This window comes from Centroberyx affinis, unplaced genomic scaffold (genome assembly GCF_046629955.1).
Source record: "Centroberyx affinis isolate AG114_WGS23_722 - 3 ecotype Tasmania unplaced genomic scaffold, CSIRO-AGI_Caff_v1 ptg002167l_1, whole genome shotgun sequence".
Taxonomy (NCBI): Eukaryota; Metazoa; Chordata; class Actinopteri; order Beryciformes; family Berycidae; genus Centroberyx; species Centroberyx affinis.
Window position 1 is genome coordinate 452800 of NW_027280480.1, and position 25513 is coordinate 478312.

At 44.1% G+C, this 25513-nt stretch overlaps 1 protein-coding gene across 1 annotated transcript; it reads right to left on the reverse strand.

Annotated features, from left to right (window-relative positions):
* Window positions 1-1159: 1159 nt before the first annotated feature.
* Window positions 1160-24512, reverse strand: tmem266 (transmembrane protein 266). Its single transcript, XM_071532209.1, has 10 exons — window positions 24499-24512; window positions 18418-18606; window positions 7852-8006; window positions 6155-6228; window positions 5036-5092; window positions 4737-4875; window positions 3750-3865; window positions 2887-3079; window positions 1883-1945; window positions 1160-1800 (listed from the first exon to the last, which is right to left on the reverse strand). The coding sequence occupies exons 1-10, from the start codon at window positions 24510-24512 to the stop codon at window positions 1160-1162; spliced, it is 1641 nt and encodes a 546-aa protein (XP_071388310.1).
* Between the last annotated feature and the right edge of the window lie 1001 nt (window positions 24513-25513).

Below are 25513 nucleotides of genomic sequence, written 5' to 3' on the forward strand. Positions count from 1 at the left end.
CAGGATTAGTTTTCAATATTTAAGAGGCAAATCTCAAAGGTTCATGCGATAATACTTTTCTTTCTGAGTGACAATTTATAATAGCTCCACTGTAAATCCCTCGCTATATTTGGCTGTGATGTGATGATCAAACCCATCCTGAAATATTTACACAGCTTTCAAACAAAATCATGAAAATATATTTTAGACCTGAATGATATGAAATTTTATCATGTGCAGGTAGATGCCAGTTTTTATATTAATTAGGTGTGTATGGGGCATGCTGTAGTTTGCAAAGACTCTGTAAACACCGACTCAGCTGGGTTTGGTCAGACTCCATCCATGGCACCTGGACAAAAACCTTCTGAATCACTTGAATCTGCCATCCGTCAAGTGGTTGCTGAACTTTTTCCACCCATAGAATTTAAATACAAATGTTAACATTGCTAATATAGAAAGACAAAGATAAGAAAGAAGTTGAGATCACAGCTCAACGTCCGAACACAGATCAAATGTACCCTGCAGCAGTCCCGTCAAAGAGGACTGTTCTTTGTGAGTTTGGAGACACTAGACTGACTACCAAAAACGTTATCACGTTAAAACAGTTATCAAACCTGAACTTATGATTAATCCATGCCTCATAGGTTGGGAAGCCCTAACCTTGATTTACAGTTTGTGGATTTCCAAGAAATGATCTCACCAGTCTAGCATCTCCAATTCCTACAAAGTGTATCGGAGGAACAAAGCCCCCAGCACCATCCCCTCCCCAGTTTCACTTCCTCTAAGTAATATCACAACTCAACACATCAAAGCCAGATTTTCTGCACAGACCAGTTGTCTGAAAATTTTGGGCTAGAGCCCCATTGCTGGTTTCTTTTGGTAAAGTTTTCATAAAACTTTTTTTTTTTTTTTTGCAAGTGTCAATTCCTGATAGATATGTGGTGCCTGATCACAAGTCTGCCTTTTTCTGTCCTCCATGCCCTCCGTTTGTGCTGTTCCGGCAAGGACATTAGTCTCAGTTCCAATGTACTCACACTAACAGTATGAAAAGGAGGACAGGCATACAGTATGTGTACCAGTGGCCCCCAACAACGGGGGGGACGTAGTCAAGCGGTAATTTTTGCGGTTGATCTGAGGAGTGAGTCCTGCGGTGTCCCGACCTCAGGCGCTCTGACGGGTCTTATGTCTCTGACAGACAGCTGACCGGGGCGTCCACCGGCTCCATCATTCTGTACTTCTCCTCTAGTAGAGGCTCGCTGCTCTGCAGATAGATGAGGGGCTTGGTGTGGAGCCCGACTCGGCTCTCCTGGTTCCTCTTGTTGTAGATGTTGACCCTGTGCTCCAGCTCTGGGCTGGTCTTGGTGGAGCCCGCGGGGCTGGGCAGTTTGAGGTTGACGGGGTCCAGGCCCTTCTGGGTGAGACAAGAGTCCTCCGACAGAGAGGAGAGCAGCTCCTGCACCACAGCGCTGGGGTTTCCTCGCGGCTGTGTGCCCAGGGCCAGGGGACTGCTGTAGGGCGGAGGGTAGCAGCGCTGGCCGCTGTAGTCTGTGGAGGTGGAGGCCTCGCGCACCGTGGAGCTGCAGTCTGTGGTGGAGCCCAGTGTGTGGCTGCTGATGCTGTGCTGCCGGGCACTGAAGCTGGAGCGGGACACTGTGGTGGTGGAGGCTTCGCTGACTGAGCTGCCGGTCCGCTGCAGGCGGCTGGATGGTATTGCGTCAGCACTCACCAACGACGAGGGAAGATGGCTGGGGTTGTTAGGCAGGTGCACGTCTATGGCTGCTGTGGTGATGACACGTGCAGCAGGGTCTGGGATCCCAATATCTGCAAGGGAAACATTTCACAATGTACATGGCCTTGGAATATGATGGTGGACAAAAGAATGAGGCTGAATCTTAATTCTTACCACTGCTTGGCTCACTGTAATACTGGCTGATGTAGTTGTTCATGTCATCTTGAACAAGGTGATCTGAAGGAAATATAAATGGCTACTTAATGTATTTGTCTCAGACACAATAAAAGTGAATGCCTTGCATTTATAAGTTAATCGTCGGTAATATAACTGGAGAGACCGCAGGTTTTACGCGGACCTATCTTTGCACAGTAGCTTGTTGAATGATTTAGAATCCATACTCCTTGGTTATGGTTGGATAATAGAAAGCTCACAGCACCTGAATGACTAAACCCGAAGAAAACTGGTGGCGCATGTATTTTGCTGACCCTAAATCAGTCCAAGTGTATCTCTTAAGTGCTGTCCAAAGTCCCACAGGACCGTTAAATGGCTTATATTCATTTATGTTTCTGCTTCAAATATTCATTTTATGAATGTCCCAAGAGGGAGCCACACATTGCTCAGCCTAAAATGCGACACAGACAATCTCTGAATGATTAATAACGCGAGCATATGAGGAGCAGGCCCAGTTAAAAGGCTGTCTGACTAGACAAACCGTACTTCAGATGTATAGCAAAGTCACATGCTGATTTATAGCTTTGATAAAGGAATAGCCTCAGTGTTTTGAGGCCTGACATCACCTGCAGTGACAGCGCTTTGTTCCTTTAAGTCCTGTAAGTTATGACCTGTCACTGTTTGAAAGGTTTATAGTCCATCTATTCATCTAAGTGTGGTGGCGGAGTTTTCGATTTGGATTCTAAGATGAATGTTTTGAGAACAGCGCAGCACCACCGTGCCAGTGTGTGATGTCCACCATTAATAATCTGTCCTGCCTTCCAACTTGGAGGAACACATAAGTGATGTGTTGTGTAGTATTTACTATTCTACTGTTTATGTGGATGGTTTGCTGTGATGTTTTCTGGTTTACCATAGCAAGCGCAGAACTTAATTTCCCCTGGTGCTTAGAGAGCTTTGCTTTAGCCTGTAATACAAAGGAGCTGGGTGCTCCAGTCTATTACCTGCGGGCCCCCCAGGCTCTCTAGCTTTAGCCGGCCCGTGATGCTCGGAGGCCCCGGGGGCCAATCCATCCACCTCTTGGAAGCCGCTGCTCTGTTTACCCCACATATGGTGGATCTGCATGGCCGCCTCGCGCTCTGCTACCAGATCCAGGTCCTGCTGGGCCAGGTGGGCCCTCAGCTGCCTGATTTCAAACTGCAAGGAGGGAGGGGGAGAAGAAAAGTGGGAGAAAGAGAAGAAGAAAAATGCATGCAGAACCTTTTAGGACTGTTTAGGACTAACAAGGACATACTGATTTATTCTCCTAGCTAATACTCCATCCACTTTTTTCCAAGGGCAACCATTGCTTTTTATTTGCACGCTATATCCTTGCTCAACTCTGTTGGCTGTATTAGTTGCATCACAGCTGACCTTTGAACACGTATACAGTACCATACCGTATATTTCAAATCTCTGAAGCGGTTGCAGCATAACTCTCAGATATACTGTGAACTCTTTTTTTCCCTCTCCTGGGCTGACATCGGAGAAATAAAGAGCACTCAGTGAATGCACTTTCTCAGTTACACTTATAAGGTTACTCTTCAGCTGTGTAATAAAGCTTTAAGAAAGCAATAATACATCTCTATTAATATTAAATTATATAGTAATCAATAGATTGCTTCGAGGTAATGCACATCTGTGGCTATCTGATATCCACATGACTACTGTTAAAAATATAATTCATCTATAGTGATGGTATGCTAGTTTTTGTCTTCCTTTGTCATCTTTTATGCTACTATGCACAGATTTTCCTGCATAGTACTTTGCTGCCCTCTCCTGGTTACATGCTGTAGACTGTAAGTAGGTAGGAGGAGAGGGGACATACTGCCTGTTCCTGGCAGATCTGGGTGAGACGGTCAAGCTGCTCCTCCCTCACCGCTTTGGCCTTCTCATACTGCTGCATCTCCAGCTCCATCTCCACCTTCACTTGCAACACATAGGCTGGAACAAGAAGGCACATAATACTGTTGGTTCCCCAACACCAGTGGCGTCTAATGATGTGCAAGTGAGGGCCCAAGAGTCTGTTTGGTTGGATTTCATTCCAACCAAACACTACACCAGCTGATTTCATTAATTACTTTCCCCCTCTCTGGTTGAAGTTGTGCTAGATAGTGAGGTCAACTGCTGTAGTGTTTGATTGAAAGGAAAACTGCATATTGTTTTCACTTGATGGCTCATGACTGGGGACTGCTGTTCAACACATAACAGCTGTAAATAACTGACAAAACACCTTGAAGGTAATCTCTCTGCAAGAGGTGATAACACAGTTTGAACTGCAGCTATTGCACAGGATGTAGTCAAGAGGGCAAAAACTGATCAATTAGTTATTCGGTATTGGTCACAACCTATCCAAATAATTGACATGATTTATTTCTAGTCCTTAGTGAAGTAGTGTGATTTTTCTGTGCCATGCAATGCAATTCATCAATCCAGTTTGCTCATTTTCATCCATTTCTGGTTATCCCTTTGAGCATGTGCATCCAAACACCACAAGGGGGAGCAACATAGTTGAAAAAAACATGCTTGCCAACACTAAACAATGGCCTGTATGCACCTGTATGCTAAATAATTTGCATACAACAGCTGCTGTGAGTACATTTAGCACATAATTTCACTAGGAGAGATGCTTCCCAAGGTCCTGGTGAAAAATAATGAAATCGTGAAAAAAAATAATGAACCAAACAACCTCAAGATGGAATTGAGCTGATACCGCAGAGACTGTACCGCAGTATCTATCAGTGTGACCTGACAGTAAAGGACAGGACGCAGGGGACGTTAGCCCCCAGCCCCCCCCCGCCCCTCCCAGCCTCACCATCGATGATCCTCTTGACCCTCCAGATGCGCAGTGTGATGATGAGGCCGATGGCGTCCCAGGGGCTACTGGGGCCGTTGGCCACTGTGGAGGCCACCATGGGGGCCAGAGAGAGGACGATGACAGCTCCATCAAACACCTGAGAAAATAGAAGCACGCACGCACACACACAGACACACACTCTATATATCTATCTTATTCTATATATCCAAGTCGCCACACTGAGGAATGACATTGAGGGAATGACACTGCAGTGAAAGGGGCCCGAGTCAGGACTAATGGGACCCCTGGGAGCTTACCTCTACTTTGTTCTCTATGTAATCCCATATCCCCAACACCACGATCCTGAACACCGTCTGAGACAGACAGAGGGACAGAAATGGAGAGGGAGGAGGTTAGTTACAGGGTGAGAAGGAAGGAAACAAGGACAGAAAAATAGAGTGAGTGGGAGATTGGGAGAGGGGAGCAGAATACACTGGTCAGCCACAGATATTAGACTCATACTTCCTTCAGCTGTAATTCCCAATAAATAAAACAACCTGAAAGTCTCAGCAAAAAGGAATAGTGGTTGCGATTCATATTTCTTTCATTTCTCCACTGGTAATTCATCAATGACATCATATTCATACACATCACAAGCGCCGCGTTAGGATTTCATCCAAACAATTAGAGACACTGCATTCAGCTACTTGTGCTGACGCAGCAGGGGCTGCAGAGGGCAAACGCTCTCCCTTTCTCTCTGCTCCTCTTCTGCCACCCCCACTAACCCCCATCCTCATTTCAGATATTCAAGGTTGCAGTGGAGCAGAAACACAGCTACCCTGCTGTTTTCAGTGTATAAACGAATCACTACAACTACACAAAACTTAGCAGTAGAGTGGTCAAGTGCAAGGAACTAAGACAAATGTGGCTGGCTGTAAAGAAAATGGTAATCAATACAGCACACCTGAGGCCCTGACATTATTTAAAAGCAGTGGCACAGAAAAGCCCTATCTGCATTTTAAAGTGGTTGTGTTGCGGATCAATAGAATACCTCAAAAGGGACCAACTGTTTGTAGCTCTAACAACAGCAAATATATGAGGTTTTCAGCAGATTGGGGGGGGGGGGGTAGATGCTTTCTAGTATTATGTTTAGTGTTTCCATTTAGTACTTAGAGTCCACTTACTCCATCTCTACTAATCAGAATGCAATCATCATGGGACAGAGGGCAGGGGGTGTTTCATGGTGTTGTTAGTATTTTAATGAGAATCCATCGGTGTACCTCACTGGCCCCACATACTGCATAACCTAGCATGAATCAATAGGCCGCTGCATCAGCTGTAAGTGAGCCTGGCTTTGTGGTTAGGAAGAGAGAGGGGGGAAAAGAGAGAGATTGAAAGAGAGAGAGAGAGAGAGAGAGAGAGAGAGAGAGACTCACCTCAGTGAAGAACACAGAGAGAATGGCCAGGCTGATCCAGTGGATGATGCTGGCAAACTGGAATGCATTGTTAACTGTAGGGAAAGAACAGAACAACGGTGCATTTTAGAAATGGCTAGTCCACTTTGGTATGACGTGAAGATGGATGCACTCAAGCACTCAACACACACTACACACACACACATAAATGCACAAATACAAGCAGTGAATATGAATACACCACATACTGTACATGCAAATGTGTATATATCTTCCTGTCTATTCATCAGGCTAATTGTGGACAGCTTCAAACAGCACTGGGCTGTCAGCTGAGACATTTCTCTGCACACGCCACCTCCTCTCCCATCTGTCTTTGTTTGCCGTGTTCAGTGATCTGTCTATCAGTCCATTCATCTTCCTCCATTCCTCCCCGTATTCATCCAGCAGCCAGCTCTCTATTGCCCAAATCCTTTGTCCGCTAATCTCCCCTCACGCATTTGTCTTACTTTCCCTTTGTCTGCCCCGTCTCGTTAGTCTGTCCCAGGGGAAAAGCAAAGACTTGAATGCATGCAGATGCTGCTGGAGTGACATTCCCGCCAGGCGAGCGTTCTTCACTCAGCCTGCCGATATCAAACAGGTCATGACCCCTGACCTTCTACTTATGATAGATGAGGACATCTCCATGATGCCAGATGATGTAGATGAAGGCGATATTGGAGTGACATGGGTCACACTGGCATTTCGACCACCTGACATTCCATGTTCACTGTGGAATACTAATGGGAGGGTTATATTCCCAAGACCATGATGGATCAGAGCCTCAAGTCCCAGGATAGATCCTCACTGACACTGCCTCATTATACAGTAAGTGTGTGAGACCAGGCTAACAGCTAGCATTTAAATCCTCACATCCATATTGCACATCTATTATTCTTTTTTGAGATGCAACACTGTCATGAATTATGCAATAACGATTTAAAATGTTAGTGCCTTCCTAGCTGAATTGTGTAGCTGGTAGAATTTGTTGACACTCATCCACAAACCATTTTCTATGTCAGTATCGGTTGCACTGATATTGTTAATATCATCATTGATAATATAAAAATAAAGTTGGTTGGGGATGTATGTTTTTAGTTGTTACCTGCTGCATAATATTGACTAGGTGCTGGTAAACTGTGCTTATCCTTAAAGGGATACCTTGACATTTTAAATCTTACATATTTTCTCATTTGTCCATTGGTTTATGCCTATAATTAATATCAATCATTCAGGATCAAATGCAGAAAAAACATTAGCAACTTCATCCAGCATGGCTACAGTATAACCGTAATATCGTATCACCAGGCTTTTTCAACATCTCTAACCCCTTTGTCCCAAGGCTTCGTCCATTTCAGGCCAACATCCTTCTCTCTCAACTTACTCTAACAAGATGAACAGTACATGACTGTCCTGCAACTTTTCTGTTGTCCTAATGAAGTACTTGCAAGTTTTCTCCTTTGTCTTAGCCTTTTCGTTCAGTCTTTGTATAACAATTAGTCAACAATTGTGTTAAGCAGCCCACTTCTTATCCCCTCCAACAATGCTATTGCTAGTAGTCGCTGAGCGTAGAGTACCAACTTGCCAGTATCACATTCTCAAAACCATATCCGTATTGATATTGATAATCTCAGCCGACATCACAGTGATTTGGTGCCCACCACTCTGCTACAGACACTCACACTGCAGCAGCTTGGTGTCTATCAGCAGCTCCAGCGTCAGCAGCAGCACCACCAGAATGACACAGGCCACCAGGAAACAGTTGAAGCCTGCCGACAGCAGACACACCTGCCACAGAGCCGCCCGGCGCCCACAGCACGGCTTCAGCCAGTTGGACCTGAGCAGGGGGGAGAGAGAGAGGGAGGGAGGGAGAGAGGAGGGGGGTATGAAGACAAATGGTGGGTCTTGCTGTAGTATCATTTTAAAATGCAATATTGGTATACAGTGTAAATATGACAGGTAGCACACAAGGTCAAATGAATAAAACACAAGAAATGTCAAGATACACAAATCATGAAGGGTATTCAACCTTGAGTTTGCTCAGTTTTATATCAATCAATGTTCTTCCAAATATTTTTCAGCAGAGGGCACTATTCTGCATACAAATCAGACAAATGCAGAGCATGCATGCCCAAATTAATGTACACACTCTTACATTCAGTATGTCGCATAAACACATGTTCTGCTGGCATTGAGGTGATAAATTGGCAATAAGTAATTCTGTGCATAATATCAAGTCAAGTAGAACTTTATTTGTCCCCAGAGGGGTAATATACAGTATATGTGTGATGTCACTGCCTCTGAGCCCCTGCCTCCCATGAAACACTGATCTCCTCTCAACCCTTTCAAGCCTTTTTTTTTGTACTACCTTTCTCTTCCCATTTTTTAAGCTCTCCATCCATGTCAGAGTAGTCTACTATAATAGCCATTAGTTAGTGTGTGCCTATTTTTGGAACAGATCCCATGAGATCTGTTGTAGCCTAATCTACATTCAAGCGTTACAACACTTGTTTATGTCTCATCACAATATGCGCGTATACATAGCATTACTATATTTAACGCCTGAAATACCAAAACATCCATAAAAGGGATTTAAACAAGTTTATTTTGGACTTCAAAAACGATGTGAGATCTGACTCAGTATGTGTTCTATGGTGTCTATATTTGTGTAGAGGCATATTATACACCTGCAGACTCAAAGATGATGTTGATGAAGTGAGGTTCTGGTGAGATCAGAGACTCCTGGGGTTTAGTCCCCTTCCATGCTGTGTGGCTGACAGACAGGACAGGTGTGTGGGTGTCTGGATGAAGCTGGCTGGCTGACTGACTAGCCTGTCTGGGTGACTGGTGGGCTAACAACCTGGCTGGCAGGCTGGTTGGTAGCTCACCGACTCTCCTCTTGTTTCAGCCCTGGATGACTGACTAGCTAGCTGGCTGGCTGACCACATGATGTGGCTCTCCCAGCATGACAGTGAGGCCGCATCTACACCATCTGGAGGGCACAGACACTCCGTCACACACAGCCAAAAAGATGATTGCTTAACAGAATGACGATGCCTTCATCTGATTTTCCACGACAATGTTTACACTCCGCTTTGTCCCTGGCCGGCTGTTGAGAGAGTGGCGGAGTGAGGGGATGAGGGAGAAAACAGACTTGGATCAGTAATAAGACCTTTATATTCCCTGATCCCAGTGTCAGTCTGTTGTACACGCTGTCATTCCCCCTGGCGATTTAACAGCTAGCCTTCTATACATCCTCCTCCACATTGCCATGTATTTTCCATTAGTTTGGAGTGTGGCGGTGTCCCTGGTGTGCTGGCTCCTTGTCTAGGTACACCGTGCCTGAAGACTTGAGTGTCAGACCTGCCTTAAATCCATCCCTACTCTCCCCTCCAAGTCCCTCCAATCAGAGACTGTGACTGGCTGAGACTCCCGGGGATTTATGGTCAATAAATAATGACAAATCTCCAGGAGGCACACGGGGCTTTCCCTTCCTGTCACAACTCTGCATTCCACACAAAAGACTCAGACGTACTCTTAGAAAGAGAGACACAGAGGAAGGTGTGTGTGTGTGTGTGTGTGTGTGTGTGTGTGTGTGTGTGTGTGTGTATGGGGGGGGTTGCTGTCCTTTCTCGGAGGCAAACTGAGAAAGGCAGTATGTTCCTTCAAAAATAGCAGCTATCCGTTGTCACCTGTCCCCCATAGGAGGAAAGCTATGGGCAATGTCTGTCAGAGGACAAGAGAGGATACAATTTATTCTACTCTCCTCTTGCTTCAGCTCAGAATGGAGGAGGCAAACACTGAGAGAGGAAGTAGGGTGCAGCCAGTTCAAAGGCATTGGGACTCGGCCAAAAGAGAACTGGAGAGAGAGCCAGAGTGGAAGAGGGGTGGGGGGTAGAGAGGGAAGCTTGAGAGAAAGAGAGAGAGCAGCATAGAGAAAGAGGGAAAGATACAGGTAGAGCGAAACACATACAGAGAGAGGGGATCCTGGCCAGCGGAGTCAGTTTGCAGCGGTAGCTGAACCTCCGGTGGAGGACAGCTACATATCCTGTCCATCCTTCAGCAAGGTCAGCAGAGGGGCTGGAGCGAGGCCACGCTGTGTCAGTGAGCTCTCCCAGGAGCTAACCGGCACACTCAGCCCTCTGCAGCAACACCAGTCACTCTGTACCAGCCCATGCCAACAGATTAGGAGCTCAACACCTGAGGTGAGAAAGAGGCGGCGGAGGGTAATGGTATCATTAGCACATACCATGGAGACTTTCCCCAGCACAGATCTGTTCCCAAGGAACAATGTCAAACCACATCTGCTGGTGGAAGAGAGCCCAGAAAAAGAAACATTTACCTAATGATATGCCTAACACATACTCACTGGACATTTGTGAGCCATTAGTTAAAAGATGGAATACGCAGCACACAGAGCACTCCGAGAGACACCTCACTTACCTTCAGGATTGAAAAGCATGATTTAACTCATACTGTGTGGAATCATAATTCATTCAGACCGCTCCCCAAAGCCAGGCAGAAAAGGTATTAATTTAATAAACCTGTAAAGAAAAACCCTGTCTGGAAGCAGAGTAAATGGCAGTGATGGATTACTCCAAGCTCAGAAACTTAATTTTGGGGAAATCACTTTAAACCTTGAGCGCTGAGGACCTGAAGTATTTATGAGGAAGTGAAACTGCTTCAGTGGTGGAACGTTTCAAGTGACGGAAAAAAAAATCACCTCACTCTCTCCCAGGGTCACGGCCGGTTCGGATCGAACAGGCAATACTTCAAGGACCGGTCACACACACGTGCGCGCGCACCTGCACGCGCACACACACACACACTATTACAGACATGGGGTGAGGAGGAAATGAGAGATGCAGGGTGGCGTGTACTGTGGACAGGTTCATAAAGACATCAAGAGGCCAGCGGCTGCAGCGGTAACACAGTGAGGGAAGATCGAAGTGCGGCGGACAGCAGTGCAGAGGAAGGGGATTAGACCATGAGACTGATCAATAACGGCCTGAGATGGAGGTGATGGCATGCTGTACATGACACTGGCTGCAGCAGAATGGCCGGGCAGGACAGAGTGTGCAAAGACGTCAGGCAGAGTGACTGGCACAGAGCGAGGTGTCTGGCCGCTCTGTGGGGAACCGTTCACACAGACAGGACAGAGCTTTGGATCCAGCCCCAGCTAAGTCTTATTGAGGAGGGGAGCCTATCTAAAGCAGCATCTCTTTCATTATACTGTCTCCTGTAATAGAGACAGGATAAAATGCAATGTAAAGCCATTAAGTACAAGTTAAACGGGAATTAAATCAGAGAGGTGGTGCTCTTCGTGTGTTTGTGTGAGTTAGAGAGAAACGGAGAGAGGGAAGGGCAGGGCGGCAAACGAGAAAATTCATTCAGAAGTAATGAGTCTGCACGACTCCGTCAACTTGTCTCAGGTATTGATTCCCCCCCTCTAGCGCACACACACACACACACACACACACAACCACAAACAGCTAATGAATAACTGCAAACACTAACCTCTCCCTCAAAATGTGTAGAAAGGAAGGCCTAAAATGGTAGAGCTTTGAACAACTTGCACTCCTGTGCCAATCTTCTAAATAATTGATCGGACCTCTTGATTGATGTCTTGATTGCACATTTACAACAGAGCAAGTCTGCTCGATGAAAAACTCCAACACATTAGGATACAAACCTATGGCAGCTGCCACACCATTATGCTTGTTTCCAAAACGATTAATCACGCCATGGGTCTTAAAAATGATGTCGGCCATTCAACTCAGAGTTTTGCTTCATGGCCAAGACTCATATAAGATCACTTTGCCTGGTGGGCCGTTCATTTACCGTCAAGTACTCCTGCAATTGAGAGGTTTTATTCTAAAATGGTAGACATAATTTGTAGAACACAATCCTTTTTGAAATGCATCACTTTATAGTACAGCAATGTAGATGATTCCATTTTCAAAACAGTTAGGCCTATTTGGATGGCAAAGGTTTTAAAATAAGTAATCAAATATTTTTTGAAAATTTGTTGTACTTTCATCGTCAGTGATCATTTGTAGAAGCAATGTTCACTTTTCCAAATAGCAAATACCTCATTTTGTGAGTAAATGTCTCTGACTGTCACTAGGGAACATCTCTAGCTTTAGAATTGAATGTACATTTTCTTTGAAGGTGTAAGAAGTGATGTCAGATACCACTCCAGCAGCATTTACAAATGATATAACCTGACCCAGCTTTTCTGTCTCCTCTCAATTTCTCTCTCTCTCTGTACTGATAACTATACAGCCCTGTGGTTCCTCCAATATAAACTCCAACCAATTCACACCAATCTGCTGAACTCAGCAGGCACGGGCAGAGGAAAATGGACCACAACTGTGAGGCTGCAGGCTACTGAACAGCAGAGGTTGGAGGACTTCATCCCATTCAGGCTGCTCAAGCTCTCTGGGTTACACTTGTTCCTTAACTTACTTTATACACTCGAGGTGGCATTTCATATAATCCCCGATATATGCATTTTTGCCTGAGAGCTTCTGCCTCCTGAAAAAGCACAGGTGGGGCACTGCCCTAGATTGCTTTAAAATCAAGACAAATGCCAACATAACAACTGGCTAAATCTCTTTCCTCTATAACCACTGCTGAGTCATCTGTGTTCTCACAGCCAATAGAAGCAAAGAAGCCCTGAGAGAGGAAAACCAACTAAGCACTAAATATGCTGAATAAAGCTCCAACTGATGTTATCATAGGTAATCAATTTTACATTTTAGAGCTTCCATATTTCCTCACCATTAATCACTTACAGTCTCATGCCTGGGGAATTAGCGAACACTTTTGCAGTGAATTAACAAATCAAATGAAATGTGCTAATCAATTTCAGGTGCCAATAAAGAAGGTTTAAGCTTATATTTTGAATATATGCTTGCATCATGCATACATCCTCATGGTTTGCAAGTAAACTATATTATTTTGATCCTCTGATGCAAAAGCATGCAGCTTTCCAGTATCACCAGGACTTTCCTCTACTTTTCATATGAGATCATGCATCCTCTCCTCTTTCCTAGCATCCTTGCACTATGGTACAGTATGTCTACCAAGCAGAGGACTTGAAGCTGGTCTTTGCCAGAGAAATGGGCCACAGATACTAAGCAAATGGAGATGGATGGGGCTCCATGTGCAGAGCAGCAGACAAGCTGTCCCTGATAAATGGGTTTTCACCAGGACACTTGATCTCTCTCGCTCTCAGCCCAAAAAGCAATCTCGCACTTTGCATGTCTGTGAATATTAACAAACCCTCAAACCCTGCACTCAAATGTCATCTATTGTGTCGCACATGGTGCCAGGCAAGAGAGCCAATTTGATGGAGAGGACTGTTCCTCTGTGTGTTTGAAATAGAGTCAGAGGGGGAAAAAAAAGAGAAATCCCGCTCTCTTTTCAGACATCCATCAACACAGAACAGGTATAGTATGGCTCTGGATTCAAAGGCCCATGAAATATTGCTGCTGCCAAGACTCATACTAGACTTTGGCAAGCCCCTTCAGTGCTATATTCTCCAGTCTAGATTTTTCTAATTATTACATCTGACTCCAACCTTAGTTCCTGGGTTTGATACTGTGCAAGTGGGCATAATAGTATGATGCATTGTAGTGAGTGGAGGTAATGTCTGGACAGTGGCAGGATAAGTGGCTAGAGGACTTTATTTCAGTGGGGAACTCTGAGTACTCCGTTGAGTAATGTAATCAATCTAGGCTGGCCTGGCCACATGTAAGCTTATCTAATACCCGATTTTTCACCATAACACTGTATTACCTATAGCCGCTGTGCCTGTCACTGCACCAGCCCTTCACATGGTTAATCCCGCACTACTGTCCAACATGGACGCACACAACATTCATCAAATGGAACCATTTCCTTCTAATCTGCAGCCAGCAGCTTTGTGAATGAAAGTGTGGAGGAGGGTCGCCTGCTCCATTCCTCTCTCCATCCTTCTTTTTATCCCTTCTGCCTCTTCTCTCTCTCCTCCAGTCAAAGCGGCAGGTTGACCCATATGAACCATCTGTCATTGCTGCAGCGCCTCACACCTCTCACTCTGGCCCCTGGAGATCAGTGGCATATGCTGCTGTGGCCACTGCTGCAGGCGGCCGGCTGATCTGGGGATGATAGCCCAGGCCGAGCGCAGGCTGTGGAGCCAGGGGGGTCCTGAGCCTGTGGCCTCCAGGAGCCTGGGCTCCACTGAGTCTGGAGGTCATGCTATCCCAAGAGGTCAGAATTAAGGGAGAAAATGATATCAGCACACCACCTTGCTGCTGCATCTTTGTCAAGACCAGTATAATGTAATTGGTTCTACACATACGGTGCCTACTGAAGAACCAGGGTTTTTAAAATGTCCTTATCGAATAAGTCCTCTGAGAAGAGGTCTATGTGCTGTGATCTATGGTATATTCTAGGGTAATATCCTCTGTGAATAAAACCTAATGCCAAAACATTACAAATATATACACATGGGACAGGAGTGGGAAGGTAAAAAAGTGACCAAGGGTGTATCCGAAATCACACCACCCTCGTCTGGACTCTCCAGCAAGTTCTGGAGAAGATGGTGCAGCCAAATTCTATTAATAATTCCATCCAGCTCACCACTGCACAGAATCTGCTAGTACTGCGTGTGCCCCTTGTAGTCCACAAGAACATCCACCTCCTACATAATCGCCCACGTCTGCTGATAAAGAGCCATGTGAAGCTGCCATGCAAGACTAAATGCACGTCTCTGGTGTGCATTCTTCTGCTCTTTTTACAGCCATATGGAGCAAAACAAAACCACGGCCTCATCATCACAGCCTTGGGCTCAGTTCACTGGTAATGAGCCTTATCTTATCCCACCTCTGACACTATCTAACCATGACTATAGTGCTGTAGCTTGGACCTTATTGCTTTTCCTTTCACTGTGTCCAGACCCACAACCAAAGCCATATCCAGAGCTCAGTGTGAACTTTGCAGACCAAACAACTATGAATTTGATGATCAAATAAAAAACAGAATAAAATCAAAATTACAATAGGCTCGTATCTGCTCATGGACCAATTACCTGTAGTTATATTTGCATCTGGAAAAAGACACGACTCAGCTGTTGCTAATCATGTTAATCTAAACACAGAAGCATTGCAACACCAAGAGAGAGATAATGAAATGGCATTACATCGTTGTATATAACCATCTACAAGTTGTCGATGGTAACATTAGCCTCAATAAAAATAATAAATAAATCTCCTTTGCCCATACATTTTAATCTAGACAAGGTAAAAAGTTTATGGAGTTGTAATTTATTTATTTATTTATTTATTGGTTTATTTTTCAGGGACAATGCACATCAATCAACAGTCAAACTGTAAATGAGCCAGAGTTAGCCAGAAAGGCTAGTTTTCATCTGCTGTCCCTGGCCAGATGTTTAAAAGGCAGCCTAAAATTTCAAATAAGATAGAATTAAAATGCATGTGTTACAGAGATAAAGAACTAAGTAAGTGACACAAGAGAGACAATAAAACAAGAAAGGACAGATTAGCAGACAATGGCATGTAGATAAAACAAATGCACATATAAGCATAGCGTACATAAGACACTAAAGCAGAGCGGCCACAATAACATAGACTATAGCATGCGTTGGACAGAACAAACACACCTACAGTAAAAGCACATATATGACACTAGAGCACATAGCATACACATCAGCACGGACAATAGCATGCACTGAACAAGACAAATGCACATACTAGAGGCTAGACAAGAAAGCAGGACAAGACAATTGGCAAGATGTCGGCAGAAGCATCGGTTGCAGTACTAATGTATACATGTCTGGCTATTGATAAGCCATAATTTCAGCTGCCCTGTGAAGGAATGGTAAGTACTAAATTCTCTAATATGCACTGGTACTGAATTCCATTCCTGCGACGCCTTAACTGAGAATGCAGAGTGGCTAAAGGCACTTTTTCTAATGGGTACAACACAGTCTCCTCGAGTTGAACCTCTGGTTGCCTGGTTGGTATTAATGGTTGGTAATAACCATGTAGATCAATCAGTCAGTACATTGCCCCCGTCATCAGGGCCTCTGACGATTTTAATTCATTTAAAAACTCACAGCGTACAACACATCCTACCTTTGTGGCATTCCTTTGATGCTACACACATGAGTCACAAAGGCAGCCAGAACCTGTGACGAGTTGGTTTAGTTGCTTTTTCCATGAACGCTTCCAAAGAACGGACGTGTGCATGAAACTGTAGTGAAACTGAGATGACAGGTATGTCTTGAAATGCCTGTGGTTTGAAAATCAGGAATTCCAATCTAAAAAGCTCCTTGAACATGCTGCAACGCCATGCTTCGGTGACAGAGGCACAGCTGACAACTGTCCAACTTTCCAACTTTCTGGACTTTGAAGAGGGTATTATTCCGATCAGGATGAATGGCTGTTTACTTTTCCATATAAAGGGAAGATAATGGTCACCTGTCTCTTTACTTTAATTTATCTTTTTTCTTTGTCTGATATTGTTCCAAATCTCAAGAAACAATCCTATATTTTTTGTGTTTGTGTTTTGTGTATTTTTTTCATATGTTTTGTATCTGTGAAGATACGTAAATATAATTTTATAATATTTTTCATATAAATGAAAATGAGCATTGACACAATAATATACTGTATGTATAAGATTCTTTGGCTCAATAAAAATATTTGAAAGATAAGATACTTTTCCAAATAAAGAGATATTCACATTGCGTCATCTGAATTCTTAAATCCGTCAGAGACGCATCTTGCCTCTGCATGACTTTTCCACTCCACTGTGTCACCTCCCAGGGGAGCAGGGTGTCATATGGCCCCATCGTCATGAGAGTGCCCACAGTGATGATGAGTGCATGGGGCTGCCAGCTCCAGCCCTCTGCTGTGGCATTGGTGTGTGTGTTTGTGTGTGTTTTTTATAAGAAAGAGAGAGTGAGAGAGAGCTCATGAGACAGGGTGAATGAGTGTGTGGGTGTTCGGGACAGGACCCATCTGTCCCTGCCCTCTGTCCCACAGAGCCACAGGCCCGGACCGGGCCAGACCGGGCGAGGTCCAGCCGGGCGTGGTCAGCTGACACACCGGGGCTTGGATGGCGAAACGGCGGATGCTCTAATTAAGCTTATGCTGTTTGTCGACTTTTCTCTGCATGGACGCCAACATCGCAGCATGCCAAAGGGTTGTGAGTCACGCTTCCTGAGTGGAGAGCCATGGACACTTGCTACAGGGGAGCGCTAGGAGGGGCGTGTCCTGTCCTGAGAGTACTGGGCCTGCAGCATGGCGATATGGCGATAAGAAAACAACGCACACCCAGGACAAGCAGGCCCCATGGACAGAAACAACACCGCTACAAGGCTCTGACATTTCCGGAAAAATATGGTGCGAACAACACTCTTTGTTTTCTGCCAAAAATCAACATTACGAACAGAAGCCTGTCTTTGGTGGAGAGAAATTGCTGTGTCATTGAGCTGAAATGAACACATCAGTTGAGGCATTGTCCATTTAACAGGGTGACACTAATAAATTCATTGCCAAATATCCTCGGACTCTCAGCTCTAATATGAAACGAGAGGTGATTCAATATGCCAGGTGTAATTATCATGTGCAATAACTAGCAATAGAGAGAGTGAAGGCAGAGCTTCTCTCTGCCAGGATAGATTATAGATTGTAGTAATTGCAATTCTGTCTTAATTATGGATACAGCACTTCCATACAACAAGCAGAGACAATGTCTCAGACACCGTATCTCTAATATCTCGTTAAATTTGATGGCAAGCGTCAAGAACATCAATCATTGCATAATTATATTTTGGGCTTTTCAGTATACAGATTTGTCATAGACAGATTTCATTGATAATCATGCTATTAATTTGTTTTCAGCTTCCTCAAATGGTATGATCTTTGATATACCTCAAATTATGAAAATTGAAGCGTTTAGTTTCACTTCATTACCTAGATACTGAATCATGAGCTTCACATTCCTTGAATACAGGCCCACATTCTACACCCTCTTTTTTTAACATGAGTTCCTTACACTCAAGCTGCAGTCTTGGGATAGTCATGCCAGTCACAAGTGTTTATTATCTTCAGTATCCTGTGAGAAGATATAATCTCTACAGATATTTTGACAGGCATTGGCCTTAACTGATCACATCCCCATCAAGCAACAATGGAAGTTGAAGGAATGTTGTGAAGCGGCCGCATGGGACGTACCCGTCTCTGTTGTCCTCTTCGTCCGGGTTGGAGATGAGCTGGGATCCAGCTAGGGAGATGTCCAGGGCGGCCAGAGGCAAGTCTCTGTAGGCGAAGCTGACCAGCTGGACAGGGGCCACACACTGGTTGTCCTCCTCCACCTGCTGGGAGATCACCTCCAGCTCCGAGGCTCCGGCCTGAGGAGCGGCCCTGTGGCACATACACCGCAACAGGAGGAGCATTAGAATCAGAGCATGGGATGTGCAGGAGTCTATGGATTTCACCTTAAAATACAATATTTAGATATATTTATATTAGAAGGCATGAAAAAGGTTGTTTCATTGGATTAATTTGGGGTTTTCTGATTTTTATCTATCAAGTCCAAAGTGTGTTTTCTCTCTGAGTTTGGCTACATTTGACAGAACCAGAAAAAATTAAATTTTATCTTCCAATGAGATTCTAAAACCTGGACAAGCAGGGAGGGCTGTGATCCTACGTGCTCAGCCAATAGTGGGCAAGGAGAAGTCAACCTGGAACAGGAGTCTCACACGGCTTGGCACCCATCCCAGTGCAGCCGATGTGGAGACATCAATAACTCCAGTGCTTAACAGTGGAGGAAGGCATTGATTACAAGACAGAGGGAACAAAAGCCATTGCATTGGTGAATTCTAGGGCGTCCATGCTGGGGTGAAACAGAGTGGGAGGAAGCAGTTAGTAGAAGATCACTGAGCAGACCCATCTTCCTGTTAAATGTTAATGTAGTCAGGCCCGGAGAGGAAAACAGGTCCTTCTTTTCTCTGGCTTACTTTTTGACTAATTGCTATTTAACACACTCCCTTCAAAGGTTATTTTCTTATTCTCATAGGTAACCAGGAATCACTCCAAATACACTGTCTAACATGGCGATATAGTGCTGTGCAAAACAAAACTACTCATATCATTCTCATATGTTGTCACTGCATAGAATGGATGGCACATCCTCCCTTTGAATATCTGGTCCCTTCATTACACAAGTTCTGCTAGATGTGTTGTTTAGCTTGAGGGTCAAATGCCCCTATATTAACATGCTCACTGCAAAGAGCGCCTGCGCCTTCCAATGTTATCTGTACACTTGGCACCTCTGACCAACCGCAACAAGGACACTAATCAGTCATGACAGACACAAACTGTTCAGTGCATCAAAATCACATTTCCAGACAATCACAGCACAAGCCAGGAGCCATTATGTGCAGAGCCCAGTTGAGTGGCTGGTTGCCATCCTGGGGAGGGGTGGAGGCTTCACATTTGAACACTCTGCTCCCTTCAACGATGCAGGCAAGGACAGCCAGTAGCACGCTGAAGGCTGGGATCTTTTCAGACGCATGCAATATTAGCAAACGCCACGAGGAAGCAAAAAGGTTAACATAGAGCACGCATGGCTGGGGGGAAATCTAGCACCCATACAGAGGGTGCAGTAAGAGCTGCAGCTGACTATGGAGCCCAGAGAGAGCAAAAACCCTGCTTCTACTTCAGCTAATGTTTCTAGATGCTCGTCTAACACACTTTACATGGTATTGTTCTTGCACCTGTGTCGTAGGGCTGTGGTTACAGGGACTTGCTACCTTATATCATATGGCAAAGCAAAGTTAAATGGAACTGGTTATAGCTCAACTTTTCCTGAACTTTCATCATTATATGAAAATTCAGGGAAAGTTATTACTATAATTATATCGTTATTGCTCAGAAAAGGGCAGGTTTTACCGGTAATAGCTTATTGAACATCCATATGTTCAATAGATAAAATCTACCTGGTCGTTTTTAATCTTTGTTGTATGTGTGTAAATATAAATTCTTTGTGATCATTGCGTTTTAGACAGTAGTTTTAAAAGCTGCTTTGTGTTTAAGGAGGTCTATTTCCTCCCGGTGTGTAATCATTGCCAAGGATCGGCTCCCCCAGAGTAACAGCGATCCATGGCTCTTCCCCCAGTGTTTTTACATTGCATCGCTATAAATCACCATGCAGCGATCAATAGATATATAAAAATAAAAGGGCCTGCTAAGACTTCTCCCTTCCCGCTCCAACTCATTGGTTGGACAATTTAATGCTGTATGTCACAAAAAGACGGGCATAATTATTTTTCCCCTAAATACAAAGCTAAGAAAATGTGTAGACCAGGGTTATATGTCATTTTTAATATTCTTGATGCTGCGATTCCTCTCATAGGTCTCCAGGTCTGAAAGCTACTCCACCCTTTTGAGACAGAACAAGGTACAGCCGAATAATTCCCTCCTCACAGAGATACGAGATACACCGCAGTAACACATTTCTTTAACATACACAAAAAGGCCTTTTTCACTTGGGCATTTTCAATAGGAACATCTTCTTGGCAATAGTCAACGGGTTCATAGATCTGGAGTTTAAATGAATCTCATTTGTAATCTATTGTACCATGAGTTTTCTGCAGCCTGCTGTAGGAGAGGTACTCAAATACCACTGGTGTCCAATACTGCTGAACTCAACAGAATGTGAAACTAAATTATATCTTTTTACTCTGAATACTAAATTCCATGCACATAAAGGAGGGTCACATGCTGAGATAAGTTACCTTGGTAGGGAATGCATTAACTTGTACCCAACCAGGGCTGTAGTTAAGACCACATTAATCAAGTCTGCAAGAACATGACCTCATCTAATAAAGCCCAAGTCAAAACCAAGACTAAAACCGGTCTCAGACTGAGACCAAGACCTAGATCAAGATCAGAGCATCTTGTCTTAATGTCCGGGATTTATTAAATGGTACATGATTGCGTTCCAGTCATATTGTTTTGGATAAGAGCATGGAGAAACAACGGCTGAACTATTGTTATTTAAAATATATATGTTGAAATAGATAAATACATGAATACACAGTATATATCCAGGCCAACACAACTGAGTCGAACCAGAGAATGAAAGAGTAGGTCTGCTACAGATCTTGCAACCCAACATTCCCAATGTGCCCCTGTATATTTCTTGCCTTGAGGTTAGAGAAGCGAGTTTGTGGCTGGAAGGTCTCTGGTTCAAATCCCCTGACAAAAACAGGCCAAAAACAATGATTATATGAAGTAAAATGTGGCGAAGCAAATTAGCAAAATGTCAAAAGTCTACGAATCTCAGATAACGATGAGATCTGTGACTGTCTCCTCATATTTTCATGTGTGTCTATTTTGAGAAAAAAATGATCTACTTCTGTCACTTCATAGGATTTCAAAGTGCTGCCTCAGCGTGAACTGGTGTTGTGTAGAGGGCATCGGTATCATTGTCATTCTGAGTGCTCACTGCTACGGCATTTCTGGCCAGCTGTCTACAACCCTGCCACACTGTCTCACCCAATAAGCCTGTATACGGACACTTGGCTACTCCTCAGTGCACAGCAATTCACTGCCCTGATATCATCAGGAAAGCAGGACCAACGTGCCAAATCACTTATATGGGCACCAGCCAGATTTCCCGACAGCATCCCTGACTCAGGCCCTTGACACAATGGTACATTTGTACGATCAGATCTTTTAGGTAACGTCCGCTCTTTCAAGGTCCAATAGGAAATTACCGCAGTTCACAATTCCATTGCATCAATGAAGAGTGAAGGCGTTTGTGTTGGTCTTGGGAGTCTTCTCTTACTGTTAACAGAGGACATGCCTCAGCTTTGAATCCACCGTTTCACATCCAAATCATGGACACCTCAATTAGCAGGCAGAGAAGATGATGCCTGGAACACAGAGATTTGCTCAGCAGACACCCAGCAGCAGCAGCTTGAGCTCCAAAACCAGCTGCCAGGCACCAAGCATTCAAGCCACCAGCCATTACAGTGCTGGGAATGGGCACACAGCACCACTGTAATCAATGTTATTAGTGAGTTAATGTATTATCTTAAAGAACAATATAATAACCTATAGTTGGAAAAAGGCTACTGGGTAATAAGAAAGTATTGTAATGATACAAATCTCAAAATTATGCTAAAAAAATCACATGGGCCACAGTTTATTTGGATAGTTATTGTTAGAAATAAGGTCAGGTTAGGGCTGGGATTAGGATAAAAAATTAGGTCAGCGTTAGGGTTTGGGTTGGGGTTAGGCTAAAGTCTGGGTTAGGGTTACCATAGTCCATACGACAGAGATGCAGAAAAATGACACAGGCAGACACTTTGTTGAACATCTACTTTTAGTCCCCTGACTGTTAGTTGACTATCAACATTGGATTATTCAAATAAGGTGTTACCAACTGATGAGTTTACCAACCTCCCTCATCCACTGAATGTTAAAATAAATATTCTGACAATTTATACCCTAACTGTTCAACTGTAGACTGTATACTGTAAATGGTGCATTGTATTCAGAGGCTGTCATCATAGAAGAAAATGTGGATTTGAGCAAAGTGAACAACCAAAGTAAAACCTTATTTTGCTGAGTATACCAGAGGCAAAAAGGGCCTACCGATAATCTACCTATATAATACCTATATGTGTATCCACTATAATCTACCATAAACATACAGTAATGGAGTGGATAAAATTATTAACACTATGAAACCAAGCCATTTAAACTTCACTGTAGAGATTTTAAACATCAAATTTGTGAGATAAACATGGACCGTAGTCGCTTAAGCGGTGACCCTGCTAATCAGCAGATCTTATTCTGATGATTGGAGAGGGGCTTCATTATGCTGAGAAAATAACAGCAGCGTGGCACCAGATCACGTGACACCGAGGTTAGTTACAATAAATGTTAGCTGACCTGTTTCAAAGCCACTGGGTTCCTCGGGGTGTGTGGTGTACTCTCTTTGTGTGCTGAATGGAACGAAATGTACAAACAGCTCCATACAAGGCCTAAAGAAAGAGCACTGCCTTGCCACATATAAAGGCATACACCAACCAGAACTGTGTTAAGCGTAATTTTCAGTACACTGGTACCGACCATCTGCATTACAAGCAGGCTAATTTTGTGGGGAAAATGATGCTGAAAAGGCTGTGTCATTTTTCTTTTTTTGTCCATTCTGTCTATTTCCTCTGTGATTTGCATACACTCATTTTTGACTGTAAACCCCTAGACTCAATGCAGGCATAGAAAGATTTTAAATCTTCACATTGAATTCTGAAATATATAAGAAAATCCCATTGATGTGTGTTGTGTTTATGACCATCTAATATTTTTACTGTCCTGCCTCCCACTGTTTCCAGAGCAGAGAAACGTTACAGCACTATACACAGAGAGAGAGAGAGAGAGAGAGAGAGAGAGAGAGAGAGAGAGAGAGAGAGAGAGAGAGAGAGAGAGAGAGAGAGAGAAAGAGAGAGAGAGACACAGACAGACAGACAGACAGACAGGATTTACAGTAGCATCCAGTCTAAGAGAGCAGGGGTGAAAATAGCTCCAAAGACCTCTCTCTGCATGAGAGTTTCCCATCTGTCACTTCACCGGGGAGTCACCGGCATTCAGCAGCATTAATTCATGCCTTTGTACCTCTGTAACCAGACAACACATTTGGTATGTTATCCGGTTACAGACTTTTGCCCCAACGTTTTTTTTTCCTTCAAATGGACTTGCGATCGACCATCAAGCGTATTAATCTGCCATCTGAGCCCTCTGGTCTGAGCCCCAGATAGAGATCTGTGTTGGAAGCAGCATGCTGTGCCTTTAACCAGAAGATGCAGCTGATTGAACCCATTTTGCATTCGCCCCTCACTCCACTCCACTCCACACTACTCCACTCCATTCCACTCCACTCCATTCCCCTGCTGCCTCCCTTTCCCTTCTCTTAGCCCCAACCCTGGCTGTCATCAGGATGCAGGGCCTGTCTGGGGGACCACACAGAGAGTAATTATTAATAAGAGAAGATGACAAGTGAACATCCATCCTGAATGCTAAGAGATGCCAGCGGAGACTGGAGATGGGCGGCCGCTCTCTCGGTGAGGCTGGATGAGGCCAACCCAGCTTCCCTGCTGATCTCTGTTCAAAGTCATTCACAGGAGGGGCATGAGGATATGCAGGTGCCATTCTCATAATCACATCCTACTACACTGAGTCGCCCATTGCAAAAGACTGAGGGTTCATAAACTAATACATGGTATCATGTCATGCTATACTTACTGGGGGTTGCTCATGTTGCTGTCTTGCTGCTGTGAATAGACGTCCACACTAAATGTCCCCAAATGTGAATTGTAATTTCACCACTGTAGAGACCTGGCTCCTACCACACCTATGGACAATAAAAAGAAAAGAACAATGTAACTACAAGAGAAAAAGCAGCAAATGATGAAGTAGCCATGTGCATTTGAGCAGTATAACACAACTATATGTACAACCTTCAGTGCGGTATCAGTGCTTCTGTGAATGCTTCGCCCTGTCCTAACTACAGTAATAGCTGTGCTATGTTCAACTATTTTGCCAGTAAACACTAAACTGTAATGGATTTAAAATCTCCTCCAATATATGTTCCGCTCTGTGAATCAGGGGCTGAGGAACATCACACCTCTTGCATAGCAAGTACAGCAGGATGCTAGCTCTTTGTGGCACAGGATAGAGAGCCATTGATGTCCAAGTCCGTTCAGTGAAAGCCCGCTCCAGCTGCTTTGCAGGGAACAGACATGACATGTCCAGACAGGAAAGCCACAAACACATAGCCACTGCTTTTAAGGGAAATGTAGACCATTACACAAACAAGTCCCATTGTCAAGATTGCAAACTAAACATGTACACGTACAAGTAACACTTAGAAATCAGACAAAGTTTTCAACATGAGTCGAATTCTAACTGCAACCCTTATACATCTGCATTGTCGTTCACACCAAGCATCATTTACATAAATGACCTTCAATCATCATATAACCTGCCATGGCCAGGTTGATTTACACAGTATTGCAGGGATTCAGGATAGTGTGGGACAAACAAAGGCACAGGGAAAACCTTCAGACATGGAGAGGTGAGGAGTCAGCATTCACAGCCATAGCAGACCACAGCAGAGTAATGTAGTAGGCTATAGCACAGCAGATTAAATGCTACTCAAGATAAATCAATCCAGGTCATTCAAGGGCTGGGAGTGATTTTGTATCACTGCAGTACCCCAAAAGTATGGGCTTTTGCATAATACCTAGAGAGAGATGAT